We start from the raw sequence: 15,327 nt of genomic DNA on the forward strand, positions 1-15,327 counted from the left end.
CAGCCTCTGCCTCCCTGGCTCATGCGGTCTCCCACCTTAGCCTCCCGAGTAGCTAGGACTATAGACACGTGCCACCACACCTGGATAAGTTTTTTATTTTTTTGTAGAGCTGTGGTTTTGATATGTTGCCCAGCCTGGTCTCAAGCTCCTTTAATGTGGCTACCATCAAAAAAAGTCCCATCGTCTATTTGGCTAGTGTTTGAAGCTTTCATTCTATTTCTATGGACAGAAGTGATCTAGGTCAATTCATGTCTTCATTCTTGGACTTTGGCTTCAAACTGACTGGTGTCATCTTCCAGGCTCTGTCACTAAACCACAATATGACCTGGGTCACACCCATGCCTTGGGTCCCCCACCAGTTCCATTACAGCAGTTTGACAGTGCAGGAGTTCTCGTCTCCATCACCGACAAGCTGGGAGAGACAGCCAGGGCCAGACCACAGGGTAGCAGCTGGAGCCCTGACTGACACTGGAGCCTGCCCCAGCCCTGACACTGAACTTTTGGTGGTGGGTTTTGGCACCTGCACTTTGAGTGATGTGGGTAGGGGAATGGGGTAACTGCAAGTAGTCACAGCAGGTTTGCCTCTCCTGATTCAAAAGCTAGCTGGTCTCTTCCTCTGAGGTGTATAGGTTGTAGTCACATCTGAGCACAGGTGAGTCAAGTCCAGGGTGAGGGCTCAGGAAATGTCAGCTCTGAGCACTCCAGAGCTGGACAGAGGGTTTGGGTGGCAAGATATGTTGATTTGCCTCACCATGGTAACCATTGTATCATTGATATGTAGTTCATGACATCATGCTGTAGCCGAGCGTGTGGGAACATGCCTATAGTCCCAGCTACTCGGGAGGCTGAGGTGGAAGGAGCCTGGGACGCGGAAGCTGTAATGAGGCGAGATCATGCACTGCACTCCAGCCTGGGCAACAAAGAGAGCCTGGCTCAAAAAAAATTAATTAATTAATTAAATAGAACAGAACAAAAAACAAAACTACCTCAATTTGAGCATTTTATATAGAAAAATAAATACTAGGCTGGACATGGTGGCTCACGCTGGAATCCCAGCACTTTGGGAGGCTGAGGCCAGCGGATCACTTGAGGCCAGGAGTTTGAGACCACCCTGGCCAACATGGTGAAACCCCATCTCTACAAAACAAACATACAAACAAACAAAAAATAGCCAGGTGTGGTGGCACATGCCCCTATATTTCCGGCTACTCGAGAGGCTGAGGCAGGAGAATCACTTGAACCCAGAAGGCGGAGATTACAGTAAGCCGAGATCACACCACTGCACTCCAGCCTGGGCAACAGAGTGTGACTCTATCTCAAAGTGGGGGGCGGGGAAGTTGGGTGCTGTGGCTCATGCCTGTAATCCCAGCATTTTGGGAGGCCGAGGCGGGCAGATCACCTGAGGTCAGGAGTTCAAGACCAGTCTAATCAACATGGTGAAACCCCATCTCTACTAAAAATACAAAAATTAGCTGGGTGTGGTGGCACATGCCTGTAATCCCAGCTACTCAGGAGGCCTAGGTAGAATAATCGCTTGAACCCGGGAGGCGGAGGTTGCAGTGAGATGAGACCATGCCTTTGCACCCTAGCTGGGGCGACAAGAGTGAGACTCCATCTAAAAATAAAAAAATAAAATAAAATAATAAAAAACTAAAAAAGCCATCATGCTATGAACCTCAAATACACACAGTAAAATTTATTTCAAAAAAAAAAAAAAGAAGAGCAAAGCAGAGCTCTGAGCAGCTTCCTGCCCCAGCATCCCTGGTTCTGCTGCTTTCTTCTTCCCAGGCAGCCATGTCACCCGGACCTGCAGCTGAGATGGGGGCCATCTCCCTGGGTTGCTCCTGCAGAGGAGGCCTCTCCTCCCCAGTGGAGTGTCCTACCTGCCGGCTGTTAACTGAGTGTCCAGCTGAGGACAGCATCCCTGCAGTGCATTTCTTACCCACTGATGTGATGTGTTGATGACTCCCAGCCTCTCTCTGTTTGCTCTGCTGCTAATACAGGGAGGTGCCACAGCCTCTGGGCCCCTGCAGCTGTACCAGCTGACGGTGCTGTTTTGTATTCCTTAATTTGTGCAGCACCAGCTGTGTACAGGCACTGTGTTTGGCACTGGGGCTGTAGTATGACTCAGACAGATGCGTGCCTGCCCTGGCCAGGTTCATGCTCTGCAGATAGGGTCAGTGGTCAACATGCAATAGAGCAAAGGGCAGCAGATGGGGTGCGCGGGCAGGCTGTGGTTTTATACAGGTCGATCAGGGAGGCACCCCAGAGAAGGGAACACAGGCCTGAAGGAAACAAGGTGTGGAGCGTGCAGCAGGAAGGGCAGTCCAGAGGGCAGCGGGGCACAGGCCCGGTATATACGGGCCAGGAAAGAAAGGAAGGTGGCTGTGTGAAGCCACAAGGGGCGGGGGGAGTGGGGAGGTACTGGCTGGGTCTTGCTTCTTGCAACAAAGCATGCTTTGAGCCTGCCCAGGTCCCTGCCACCTGGGGGCCCAATGCCCCTACCTGCTCTGGAGGGACCGGCCCCACCAGCCCTCTGTTCCTTGCAGCTGTGCCATAAGTAACGTGAAGAAGGTGTCCCTGGAACTGGGCGGGAAGTCACCCCTCATCATCTTTGCTGACTGTGACCTCAACAAGGCTGTGCAGATGGTGAGGGCCGGGCCTGGAGGGGGTAGGGACAGCAAGTGGGGACAGGGACCACGAGCATAGCATGGCAGGCAGCAGGCTTAGTGAAGAAAGACGTGTGCTCCCCAAGAAGTTTCATAACTGCCAGGATAGCTGAGATCAACTGCCTATAACATATGTGTATGTGTGTATTACATATCAATACGAAATCAGGAAACACACGCCACAGCTCCATCTGTTCTGAAATAAGCATGGCACCCTTTTCTGTCTGATGAGAGGGCAAATCAGATGTGTTGATCTGCTTCACTATGGTAACCATTTTACCATCTATATGTAGTCCATAACTTCATGCTGTAAACCTCAAATATACACAATAAAATGTGTATTTTTAAAATAAAAGAGCAAAGCAGAATTCTGAGCACTTGGGCCCAGCCCTGCTGACAGTGACACTCTCTGCCGGTGGCCGTGGGTGCACATGCCTGGCTCCACCACTGACCTGCGGGGCAGTCTTGAGCAAGTTACCTAAGCTCTCTGGTGTCTGTGCTCCCACCTGTGGGTAGGGACCACGGTGATACCCACCTCCTGGGTGGCTGCAGAATGAATATGTCTGAAGGGCTTAGATTAGTGGCAAGTGAGACATAAGACACATATGTTGGTCCTTGTTCTTACCGTTAGTATTGTTATTGCCTTGGTTCTGTCCTCACTCCTGTGGGCACAAACCAGTAAGGCCACATTCTGCCAGGTCCCCAAATATGCCCCCGGCCCTAAGTTCCACTGTGCCGTGGAGGACAGCCTGACACCCTAGCATGGGTGTGAAAGGGAGTCCAACCTTATTTGGTAGAGAAACTGAGGGAGGCAAGGGCCTTATTCACGGGCCCAGGTGAACCCATCAGCCCTGGGATCTAGCCGGGCTTGACCATGGCTCTCCGTCCTCCCCTGGGTCTCCCACAGCAGGCGAGTTTGAAAAAGCAGGCTGCCTGTGGCCTCTGAGGGCCTTTCTTGTGAACTCCTGCTGGAAGTTCCCTGGGCCAGGGCTGCCCCACCCCTCACCCACCCACATCAGGGCTGCCTGCCTGTGTCTCACCCTGTGCCCTGTCACGTGCCACCTGCTCCGTGCTTACACACACAGCTGGCATCTCTCCTGTCAGCTCCAAGAATGTAGACTCTGAAACAGGAGTCAGCACCTCCTGCGCCACCCCAGCGAGCCCACCCAGGGTGAAGGGGGGTCTCAGTCAGGCCAAGGCTCACTCCCACTTGGTCCCTATGCTCTGCAGTGTGGATGGCAGACTTGTCCTGCAGTGGTGGGAGTTGGGGCATGGTGTCTCTCTGTCGCTGCATGGGCCTCAGCATCTTCACTTCCCACACCGTTACCTCTCACCTCTCCTCTTGAGGTGACTGAGGATTGAGTGCGGCCCACAGGAGGAGGTCAGGATACACGGGTGCCTCCCTTCCCAATGAGAAAGGGCAGCTGGGCCCTGGCAGAGCTGGGGGCTGGTGTCCCAGGAGGAGCAGTGACCTGGTGTTCTTGTCCATTCTCTGAAGGGGATGAGCTCTGTTTTCTTCAACAAAGGAGAGAACTGCATTGCAGCAGGCCGGCTGTTTGTGGAGGACTCCATTCATGATGAGTTTGTGCGGAGGGTGGTAAGTCCTGCCCCAGGGTCTGTGGGCTGCTGGTTCACCGGGACAGCAGCCTGGTTGGAGGGGGTTGGAGGAGGGGAGACAGGGCAGGGGTAAAGTGAGGCTGGGCTCCTCCTAGAGGACACTGCCCACGGGGGTCAGGGAACTCACAGCGGGAACTGTGCTGAGTCTTCACTGGATTTTATTATTTCGCCAAGAAATAGCAGACCTGTAGCTCAAATTGACATCACCAAAAAGGGCCCGTCTTGGGTTGGCTCCCTAGAAGTGGAGCCTGGGGCAACAATTCGGTGCATGTGGTTTACTCAGAGTGGACTCTTAGGTGAAGCCTGGAAGGAGAAGGGACCAGGGGAGGACCAGACAGAATGGAGCAAGGGTCTGGTCTCAGGTCAGCCTGGGTCTGACCATGGACAGGGGCCCTGGAGCACAAATCCCCCTACATAGGCATGCCCCTGGGGCCGAGTGGCCAGGCTGTGGGCCCCTGTGGCAGGTAGGCTTGGCTGTGGGCCGCCAGTAGGGGACAGCAGCTCCCGTCGGGTTCCGCAGCCACCTTGCATGGCCTCGGGGATCTGGGGGGCACAGGATAGTGTCTTCCACCAGATTTATCCACTCAGCCACACCCGGAAGAGCAGGCTTGATGCTGGCCTCGGACGGATGGGTGGTCCTGAGTCCCCTTGGGAGGTTTGTAATGCCTGGCTTCTCGGTTCCTCGGCGGGTTGGCGTCATTCTCTCCAAGCAGCTCAGATATGGTGGGGAGTATGGGGCTGTCGGCACCAGCATTACCTTCTCACCACTTGAAGCCAGAGCAGGACATGACTCCTTCCTCACCACCTCTGTTAGAAAACACTGTGGGGTTGTCATGAGCCAGGCCCCAGCCATCCTTCATCCAGGCCATGATACCAGGGGTGGAGCAAGCTGAGGTTGGTTTAGCTTCCGCAAAGGGCTCCCCCCCCACTCCGCCCCCAGGTTGTGGAGAGCAGCGTCTGATCCCAGCAGGTAGTGGCAGGGATGCGGGAGAGACAACCAGCAACCTCCACACGTGGTTTCAGACAGATGGTGCCTGAGAAGCCAGGGGAAAAGAGGACCCGTGAGCGGAGGGATGAGGGAGGGGTCCCTGGAGGAGAGCTGGTGCTGGACCCAGGGTGGTGGCTCAGCGTCCGGAAGGAGTGGGAAAAGGAAGGACTTTCTGGGAGGGGCTGGAAAAGCTTTTGCCGTAAAACAACCCTCAACACAGAGTGGTTGGAAATGACAGCCCTGCCCTCAGCTCATGATTCTGTGGGCAGCAGTGGCAGTCTAGGCTGGGGTTCGCTGGGGCTCACCTGGGTTTGTCAGAGCTTGCCCAACCATCTGCAGTGAGGCTTGGGGGCAGCAGGGCAGCAGGCAGCTTCGTGGGACAGCTGTCCTTGCCCTAGGGGCCAGTATTCTGCAGCATGTGCTGGGGCATGTTCATGTGGACAGTGGCAGGACTCCTGAGAGTGACAGCACAAGTTGAGAGGCTTCTTGAAATGCACGAAACGTTGCTTCCATGCATTGTGCTGCCGAAGCAAGTCACAGGCTGGCCCAGATTTAAGGGGTGAGGAAACGGACTCTACCACGTGATGGGAGGCACAAGGTCATCTTCCGTAGTTAGGGAGCTGGCCTGTCTGGCCAAGCGAGGCCCATTGCCGTGATGGGCCCGGCACAGAAATAGCAGGACCAGGATACAGACCCAGGGACTACTGGAGATAAAGTGGCAGTCATGGGGGGGAGTGTGGCTGTGGGGACATAGAGATGTGCACACAAGGTCCTGTCTGGGGGTCTTAAGGGAGTCATGAGACTTCCACAGTCAGGTGACTGCAAGGGCCATTGTCCCAGGGATAATTCTCAGGACAGTCACAATCCCAAATAAAGGAAGTGAGGCCAGTGTTCAGGAGGCTCAGTAGGCTACTTGTCCTTTGTATCCAAGAGAGACTGGGGCACAGTTTGGGTCTCCAGGACAGGAGCAGAGAATGAGGAACAAAAGCAACCAGGCTTGGCTACAGGGTGGAGATAGGACAGTCAGAGGCACTCAGTGGGCCTTGGTGGGAAGGGCAGAGGGGTGTCCCGAGTGCTCGAGTCACACCTGTGTCTGATTAGGGCTGACTGGGGGTGCAGAGTTTGCAAGATGTGAGATGCCCTGGCCTTGGAGGAGGCGGGTCAGCAGACTAGAGCCTTAGGCCCCTCCCCTCCACTCAATTTCTTTCCCACTTTAGCGCCGGGACTATTGCAGCAGGGCTGGTGTATCCCACCCACCCCACATCCTGGAGTCTCCCAAACAGTTGTTTCAGCTTCTTGATCCATGAGGCTGGTGCAGGACCAGAATCAGATACATGTTGTACTTAGCCCCATCTCCTCAACTAGTCAAATACGCCAGCCTCTCTCCTCCTCACCCACCCTCCTGTGCACCTCCATTCCCAGTCCATCTATTGCTGGGCTCCTGTCTCCTTGGAGACTTCCGTCCCTCTGCGCATAGGAGCCATTTGGGATTTCAGACTGGAAGGTGGATTTAGAGTCAGAATTCGGAAAGCTCTGAGGCTAGAATAGAGTGTGAACTGTCCTCGGGGTCAGCCGTGAGAGCTGAGTCAGGTGAGGATCATTGTCAGAAACTGCGGCAGAACAAGCCACGCCTGACTTGGAGGACTTTCTGCAGGTACAGGAGGTGCGGAAGATGAAGGTGGGCAACCCACTGGACAGGGACACCGACCACGGGCCACAGAATCACCATGCCCACCTGATGAAGCTGATGGAGTACTGCCAGCGCGGCGTGAAGGAAGGGGCCACACTAGTCTGCGGTGGGAATCAAATCCCTCGGCCAGGTGAGTCAGTGTGCCAGGCCCGCTTGGGTCAATTGAGGCAGCAGGCCCCATGGCCTCTGGTTCCCTGTCCAGCTGAACTGGAGACAGCTGAAGGCCAGGTACCTGCACAGTCAGGCTGCAGCCCCATCTGGGACCTGGGATGGACTGGGCCTTGGCTATTTGGGCACCAGCCAGACCCGGGAATGGGACGAGCATTATTCAGTGTTGGTTTAGTCAGTATTGAACCGGGCTCTGACTTGCCGTTACTGTCACCACAGCCTTGAGAGTCTCTCCCCGATAGATTTCATGAGACTAGATTTTATGATTTTCCTTCTACTTCACTGGCTGTTAACCTCTCAGCCATTGCTCCACCTGTCCCCTCAATGCAGGTGCATCCCTGCCTATCCTTAGCTTGGAGCACCTCTCATGGGGGACAGTTTGCCTGCAGGATCTCTCCCCTGCTCAGACCCTACCAGATACAGGCCTCCAGGCTCCACCCCACCCAGAGCTCCTTACCGCATAGCCAGCGGCACTGGACACTTCCACCTGGATGTTCCCCAGGCCCTTCAAACTCAATGGTCATTGCAATGTCCCAGCCAGAGTTGAGCCCAGACACACACACCTGCTGCTCCAGGACCCTCTGTCTGATCGAGTCATCCAGGCCAGAAGTACAGCAGCCACAGGGATGGGCTGTTGATGCTACTGCCGAGGGACAGGTGCCATGACTATCTTCCTCACCCCTAGCTCCTTTGTGCCTAGACTGGGCCTTGCACAGAGTAGGTGCTCAATTAATCTGATGGCATGAAGGAGGAAAGGGAAGAAGGAATCCCTGACTCTTCTCTTTCTGTGACCCCCATTTAAATTATTTGCCTGATTCTGTAAAATCTGAGAATTGTCCCACTCTGGACTTCCTCTGCCTCCCTGACCCTTATGCAGGCTCCCTGCATCTTGCCTTGCTCGGTGTCACAGCAGCCTCCCAAGTGGCCTTGTGAGCCTGCTGATCCTTTACTCACACAGTTGCCAGGGTCTGGTGACCTCTCCTCCGTTAAGACCTCGTAGCAGTAACCCACCCTCCTGCAGTGCAAGTTCAGACTCCTTGACCTTACAGCCATAGTCCTTCATGATCTGTGCCTGACTTGCCCTTGACCTGTACTGCAGCCGCATTTCATTCTCTCCAGAGGTTTCTCGTGCTTTCCTGGGCTCCATGCATTTGCTACTGCTCGACTTAGCGGAGGCTTTTGAGTGTCCCCACCTGGAAAGCTCCTGCTTCTTTAGCTCACAGGACATCCAAACCCAGGCATGGCCATGTCACAGGGTACCGGGCATCACACACCTCAACAGAGCTCTCGTGACCACTGCACTGCTGCTGTCACTGTCCACTTACCCTCTTCCCACTCCTGCTGGACTGCGAGTTCCATGAGGCAGGTGGGGTGGGAGGAGCATCACCAGGGCCCTTGCAGGGCAAGGATGGCCGGGTTCAGGGTTGGTGGGATGGAGGACCTGTGCCAGGAGCAGGGCTAGGGAGCCAGCAAGGGGTAGAGCGGCACCAGGGAACCAGGAATAGTGGGGAGTCATCACCCCACCCTGGAGGGGGTATGAGAAGGAGTAGAATTCCTACAGCCCAGTGAGCAGCAGAACATGGGATGGGGCTGCTTTCTGGTGGCCCAAGGACCAGGAGACTAGCTCTCAGGGTCTAGAGGGGATAGGGGAGAGTACAAGGTAGATGGGGAGGGGACAACAGAGGGGTGGTCAGCACGGCTTACATGCCCCGGCAGAAGTGCTGCAAGACTGTGGAGTAAACACAGGCCACATAAACCACTGTATGTGTACATGAGTCACATTTTCACAATTGTAATCAGTGTTAAAATGTCATTTATAAATGTATGAAAAATATTGAATATTTTATTAGTTAAATAACTTTGTAACACGTTTTGAAATTTTCTATTTCTCTAAAAACTACAGTGAGAAAATTCCTGGTCTCTTGATTATTCCTAAGTCAGGCGGGATTGAATTTCAGTGAGGTCAGGCAGGATTGACCTCAGTGCAGCAGGTCTCAGGGTTCTGTCTCTAGAGAAAAGAGAGAGAAAGCATTTCAGTTGTCAGAAGTGCATCTGCCCTGGCAACCAGGGCCTGTAGGGGTTGCATCCAGGGTTGGGATTAGGTGGTCCCTTCTTGACTGGAGAGCATGAAGTTGGGCCTTGGTAGGGACCCCAGGAGGGCAGAGGGTGGGAGTCCCAGGAGGTCCAGTGTCCAGAGCTCCTCCCCTCTCACCTCCTCCTACTCCATGGTTTGTAGCCACCAGGGTCAGTGGCAGAGCTGCCTGGGAGGTTTCACCTGCCAAACAATCTAGGAGGTTGTAGATTAGCTGTCACCAGAAAAGCTCCAGTCTTTGCTTTGGCCATGGGTTCTGGCACTAGGGTTGGACTTGGGATCAGGTCTCAGCTCTGTCACCTGCCACCTGCAGCCACATTTCCCTCAACAGCACTCCTTTAGAAGCATGGTGAGACCCACATCAAAGAACATGCCAGGTGGGAGAGCCATCTGCAGCATGGCGACACCCATCACTCGGGTGCTACGACCCTGCGCTTACGTCGGGTCATCCGCAGGTGGCTGGTGTGGCCCAGGCCCTGCTGACGGGGAGGCTGGACCATCGGGTACTGTGTCTCCCATGTACAGCGGGTCTCCATCTCTCTTGCAGGGTTCTTCTTTGAGCCAACTGTTTTCACAGATGTGGAAGACCACATGTTCATAGCCAAGGAGGAGTCCTTTGGACCTGTCATGATCATCTCTCGGTTTGCTGATGGGTAGGGAATCCTGCTGATGTCTCAAGGGCCCTGACTCTATCCCACATGTTACTGGGGTCTTCGTGTGGGCTTTGGGAGGTAGTCTATGGGCGGTGAGGAGGAGAACTCAGGCAGGGTGCAAGCCATCGACATCCCACCTGGGCCGCCTGCTGAGTCTCCACACCCCTGAGAAGAGACCTGGGGCTTTGAGTCCCCCTGTGAGCAAAGACAGTTCCCTTCCCTGTCCTTGTCCCTTGCCACATGCTCCAGCATGTTTCTCGCAGCCCACTGGGCTCTGTTCTAAGGTCTGTTACCGTGCACTAAACCACCCCCCACACTGAGTGGCTTGGAATAATCAGAGATTTATTTCACTCATGGTCTAGGTTCAATGAGGCGAACCCATCTCTGCTCCATGCAGTATCTGGCCTCAGCTGGGGTGACAGAGTGGCTATCCTTATGCTGCTGGGGGTCTCCCAGGAGGCTTCCTCCGCGTGGCAGCCTCGGGGTTGCCAAGGCACCTGGTTCCCCCTCGGAGGCCAGGTGAAAGCCAAAAGGCTCTTTATAATCTGGCTCTTTAGAATCCCAGAGCATCCCTTCCACCACAGCCTATTGATCAAGCAAGTCACCCAGGCCAGCCTGGGCTGGAAGGGGAAACTGTACTCCACTCACAGTGGGGTCACGGGGGCCCATGCTGTCACTTCTCAGGCTTACCCCTTGTCTCCATAGCACCTTGAAGCAAACTGCAAAATCGTGCCTCATCCTCACATTTTACTATCCAACTATCAAAAAAACCCAGAAATTATCGTCATATGTCAATGGCATTAGAATAAGAGACTTCACTGCCACCTAGCCAATAAATATGGTTGTAGTAAGTCTCCAGATCACTGATGTCTGGTGAATGCCCAACCTGCCAAAGGCACATGTGGGTCGTTCTGCATGTGAGGACCCAGTGGCTCCTCTCTGGGCCCCTGCTCCCAGTCTGTGGAATAAAAGGCTCACCCCATGATCCAGGAGCCCCTGTGGTGGCTGCCTGCACATGGGCCCCTGCCCTTCCTCCTCACTCGCAGCCCAGCCCAATCCCATCCTGCCCCAGTGCCGCAGCCCGGCACATTTTCTCCTTGGAAGGTCTTATGCAGCTGGGGTGTAGAGCAGGCCAAGCTCTCATCTGCACCTCCCTCAGGGAGTTCTTCCTGGACTTTCCCTCCAGGGACGTGGACGCCGTGCTGTCTCGGGCCAATGCCACGGAATTTGGTCTGGCTTCTGGTGTCTTCACCAGGGACATCAACAAGGCCCTGTATGTCAGTGACAAGCTCCAGGCAGGCACTGTGTTTGTCAACACGTACAACAAGACCGATGTGGCCGCTCCCTTCGGAGGATTCAAACAGTCTGGATTTGGCAAAGATCTAGGTAACCTACTCCTGCCTATGGGGTTGCTTTCATTTATTCATTCAGCAAACATCCGTTCAAAACCACTTAGTTCCAGATCCTATCCCAGATGCAGGGATGTAGCCTTGAACATGATGGCTGTCAGGGCTCACTTCTTACTGGGAGGGAACATGTGACAAGTCCATGAGCAAGATGCTTGCAGAGGGGGGTGGTGCTGGGAAGAAGGCAAGAAGAGTGGCCTGGGGGAGACATTCCGGCCAGGAGGCAGTGGGGGCCTCTCTGGTGTGGTGGCACCTGTGCTACCCAGACCTGCATGGCAGGGAGGAGTTGGCCGTGAAGACCCAGGGGCCCATGCTTCTAGCTGAGGGTTCAGCAGGTCCTTGGGGGAACCAGTTTTGGTCGTGGAGTTGCAGAGAGGCCAGAGTGGTGGGAGTGGGCCAAGGGGGAGCAGGAAGGAGGAGAGGAGGCCTGAGAGGCAGGTAGGGGCCATGGTCAGGGGCTCAGGTTGCGTCCTTAGTGTAAAGAGGAGCCATGAGACCAAATGTACCCCTCAGGTGAACACCATGGGTGTTGCGAGTCTCCCAGTAGAGACGAAGTTGCTGAGGCGGCAGCAGGCGGGGTCCCCCAGCACATGGCGCAGGCCCCCCAGTGCTCCGTCCGCTCAGTGGCGTGGAGTTCTGCTCCAGCCCTCTCTCCCTGGGCTGCTTCAAGCCTTGGGCCTCATCCTGCTCTCTCAGCAGTGGGGACTAGACAGTTCTTATGGGCAAGCTTGGCAGGGGTGGCTGGCAAGGTCCGGGGGAGCCGTATGCTGTCTCAGAGTTCCCACCTATCTCTCCAGGCTCCTGTTCCAGCCCAGAGACCACAGGGAAGGTCATGCTGAGGCTGGGGGTCAAAGGGTGGTCACTGTTTCCAGTTTTCTCTCCTCCCCCTGCCCCCATCTTTCAAGCCCTGCAGAAGCCCCCAAGGGTGCCTGTGAGAGGGGCCCACGTGTGCCCACAGGGCTGGACTCACATGCACATATAGGCTGGACACTCCTGCTTCCTGTGTCCCTGTCTGCCTCCTCTTCCTGCCTTCTCCCAGGCCACCTTCCTGGTGTCCACCATGGGAATCCATGAGGCCCATGGCCACCCAGGGAAGGCTATGGCTGCCAAGTCCCCAGGACGTGATCTGAGCCCCTTATGAATCCTCCCCGAGTTCCCCCAGCTCCCTCCCAACCCTGGTCCCCATGTCCCGCTGAGAGGACCAGCACCCTCCTGGGACAGGCCCACAAGCCAAGCCTTCCAAGAGCCCGCCTGGGCAGGCCCAGGACCTCAGAGGGACAGGGCAGTGGCATTTGGGGCAGTGCCACTCCTGGGGCCGGCCAGCCAGAGCTGCTGAGGAGCTGTCAGACAGCCCCAGGCTTCACACTTGTCATGGTGTTGAGACCCACCAGCCACATAGCACTGCCAAGGTCTGGGGCCTCAGGGCCCTGCGAGGCATCTCCTTTTCCCAGCCACAGCTTGATGCAGTCATAGCTGGGGGCAGCCATGGGAGAAGAGATGGGCCAGTGAGTCCGGGCAGTAACACCAAGTCCTCCACCCCCTTCCGCCTGAAGGGGCTTCCCGCTGTCCAGACAAGGCGGTGGGAGCCGGGGAAGATTCTTAAATGGCTGCCTCAGATTGGCTTTGTATTCTGGGAGTCCTGACCCACTATCCACTGTCAGGGATAACCTGGTAAGATTCATGACCTCGCTGGGCCTCGACTTCACACCTGGAAGTGGGGTGAGCCAGAGCTGCCCCCACGCGGTTGCTGAGGAATAAGACACTTGCAGCCCCCAGCAGTGGTTCCTGCCTGTGGTGGCAGCTGCTGTGACCTTTGTGGTATCTTACAGGAGAGGCGGCTCTGAATGAGTACCTGCGGGTCAAGACGGTGACCTTCGAATACTGAAGAAAAAGGTCTTTGTGAGAAGAAAGTCCCTGCCCCTGCCTGGCGGCTGGGGCCCCCTCCCTGTTAAGCCTGGGTGCACAGCACCTCCCACCTGGGGGGCTAGTGGAAGCCCTCCTGCCTGCACCCCATGTCTGCATCTTGGACACCCTCTGTCCAGTCAGAAGCAGCCCTTGGCTGGGTGAGGTGTGCCCCTCCCAGGGAGAATAAAGCTTCTGAAGAGAGACCATCCACACCTCCGCGTCTCTCTGCTCCACCCGTGGGTATTCCTGTGTGGGCCTGGAATTTGCAGTCACCAGGGCATGACGGTGCTGCTTGGCCTGGAAGAGCCAGACACCTGGAGAGAGAGACAGGAGGAAATGGGTGTGGGCCATCTCAGGCCCCAAAGAGCAGAAGTTGTGAGTCGGGGTGGAGGTTTGAGGGTAACCCCTAGGAAACTGGTGGGAAGATGGGGATTGAGCTGGGTGAGCCCTGGACTGGGAGGCAGCTCAAACTCCCTCAGCAGATGGGGGCCGGGCCCTCGCCCCTGCTCTGTCAGCGTGGCCATGCTCTCAGCTGGTAGCCAGCCCGAGGGCCTGCAGTAGAGGGCTGGGCCCAGCTGGGAATGCCAGGCAGAGCTCCTGTCTTCCACCCAACACGGTGTCTCCTGTGTACCTTTATGGCTTCTCCTTGGCCCAGGGACCTGCCCTATAGTTCTTTCCCGTGCCCTCTCCCTGTGGGAGCTTGCGGTCCTCCTCTCTGCACCCTCATCCTATAGGCATCAAACACTGCAACCTGACCTACCTGCTGTCACCTCAGTTTCCCCACATGGAGCTCTCTTCTTGGCATCTCATCTCCCCACTCACCTGGCTCTGTCCCTCTGGGTCCCACAGGCCCACTGCAGGCCCCTCTGTCCCTCCCCACAGGCCCAGGCCACGCTGAGAGCTCTAGGCCCAGCCTCTGCATGTCTGGGAACAACTTCAGGCCTCTCCGTGCAGCATGCTGCCCTTCAGAGGCCTGCGAGTTCCCCGTCTCCTCAGGGATTCCCCGCCCTGCTTTCCTTTATGATTCCTGTTCTAGGAAGTATGTGCTTCCATAAAGGCCTGTCCAGACCCCGCCTTTCGAAGGCTGCTGGCAGCAATAGTAACAAGCAGTGCCCAGCTCCATACTGGCTAACACTTCTGTCCCTTGAGCACCAGCTCGATGCCAGGCAGGGCTCCAAATCCTCCATGCATGTTTCTCTTGCTGCTCATGATCCCAGGGAGGCAGGAGGTATTTTTATCATCATTTATAAATGAGGAAATGGAGGCAGAGACATTTAACAGCCCAAGGTTACATAGCTACTGTGAAATTGTGTTCCCCTTACTTCCCAAATTAGGAGGACGTTGAAGCCCCCTCTGCTTGCAGAGTAACTCACCCCTCCCAGGTGCCGAGTCTCCCAGAATAGGCCTTGGCTGGGGGTGGCCTGGCAGGGGTAGCTGTGCTCCTGGGCACCCACACCCACCATGGGAGAGGCTCTACTCTCCCATGGCCACCACACCCAACTGTGAAGCAGGCCTTGCTGGGGTCAGGTTGAGCTTCTCACAAGGCCTTCCTAGAAGTCCAGGAGAAACCCACCAACTCCCACTCCATGCAGTTCCTCAGAGCCTGAAGCCCAGGCCCAAGCCAGGCCCACGGGGAGTGTCCCCTTCCCTCTTCCCACCTGCCTCCTGCGGCAGGGCCGGCTCAGACCCCAGAGTGCTTCTGGCACGTCCAGCCTCACATCTTGCTGTCTACAGGCAGGAAAGAATGTGTCTTCACTTCCACTTAAAGCCTTCTAGGCTCTGTTGCTAGCTCAGAATTGGTCTTCTACCACAATGCTTGGTGCTGGAGATGTCAGCTTCTTGGAGAGAAGCTGTTCCCCTGTCTCTAGCGGTGGGACCTGCCCTAGCACGCACCGCTTATACCAGAACAGATGAGTCCGTGTCAACCCCTTCCTGGGTTCCCTTTGTTCTGCCTCAAACACTCCCAGGGCTGGGGTATCCATGGCAGCGTCCAAGCACACGCAGCTGTCTCTCATCCCAGTCAGGTCTCTCACACTCCTCCCAACAAGAGGTGGAAGCCTGCCTGGTGTCTCTATAGGGTCAGCCCTGGCTTCCCTGTTAACATCCTTCGTGACAGAAGAGCAGGCAAAGCCTCGAGCA

General features: G+C 55.8%; 1 protein-coding gene across 2 annotated transcripts in view; it reads left to right on the forward strand.

Moving 5' to 3' along the window:
- ALDH1L1 (aldehyde dehydrogenase 1 family, member L1) overlaps positions 1 to 13,396 on the forward strand; it is an 86,509-nt gene extending 73,113 nt beyond the window's left edge. For both annotated transcript variants that reach the window (XM_011950757.1, XM_011950756.1), the window contains exons 18-23: positions 2,550 to 2,649; positions 4,168 to 4,266; positions 6,929 to 7,094; positions 9,772 to 9,877; positions 11,064 to 11,263; positions 13,113 to 13,396. In XM_011950757.1, the coding sequence (XP_011806147.1) occupies positions 2,550 to 2,649; positions 4,168 to 4,266; positions 6,929 to 7,094; positions 9,772 to 9,877; positions 11,064 to 11,263; positions 13,113 to 13,168 (727 nt within the window). In that variant the 3' untranslated portion in view covers positions 13,169 to 13,396. The remainder of the gene's footprint in view (positions 1 to 2,549; positions 2,650 to 4,167; positions 4,267 to 6,928; positions 7,095 to 9,771; positions 9,878 to 11,063; positions 11,264 to 13,112) is intronic.
- The last annotated feature ends 1,931 nt before the right edge of the window (positions 13,397 to 15,327 follow it).

The sequence above is a fragment of the Colobus angolensis genome, unplaced genomic scaffold, assembly GCF_000951035.1.
Source record: "Colobus angolensis palliatus isolate OR3802 unplaced genomic scaffold, Cang.pa_1.0 Scaffold31, whole genome shotgun sequence".
Lineage (NCBI taxonomy): Eukaryota > Metazoa > Chordata > Mammalia > Primates > Cercopithecidae > Colobus > Colobus angolensis.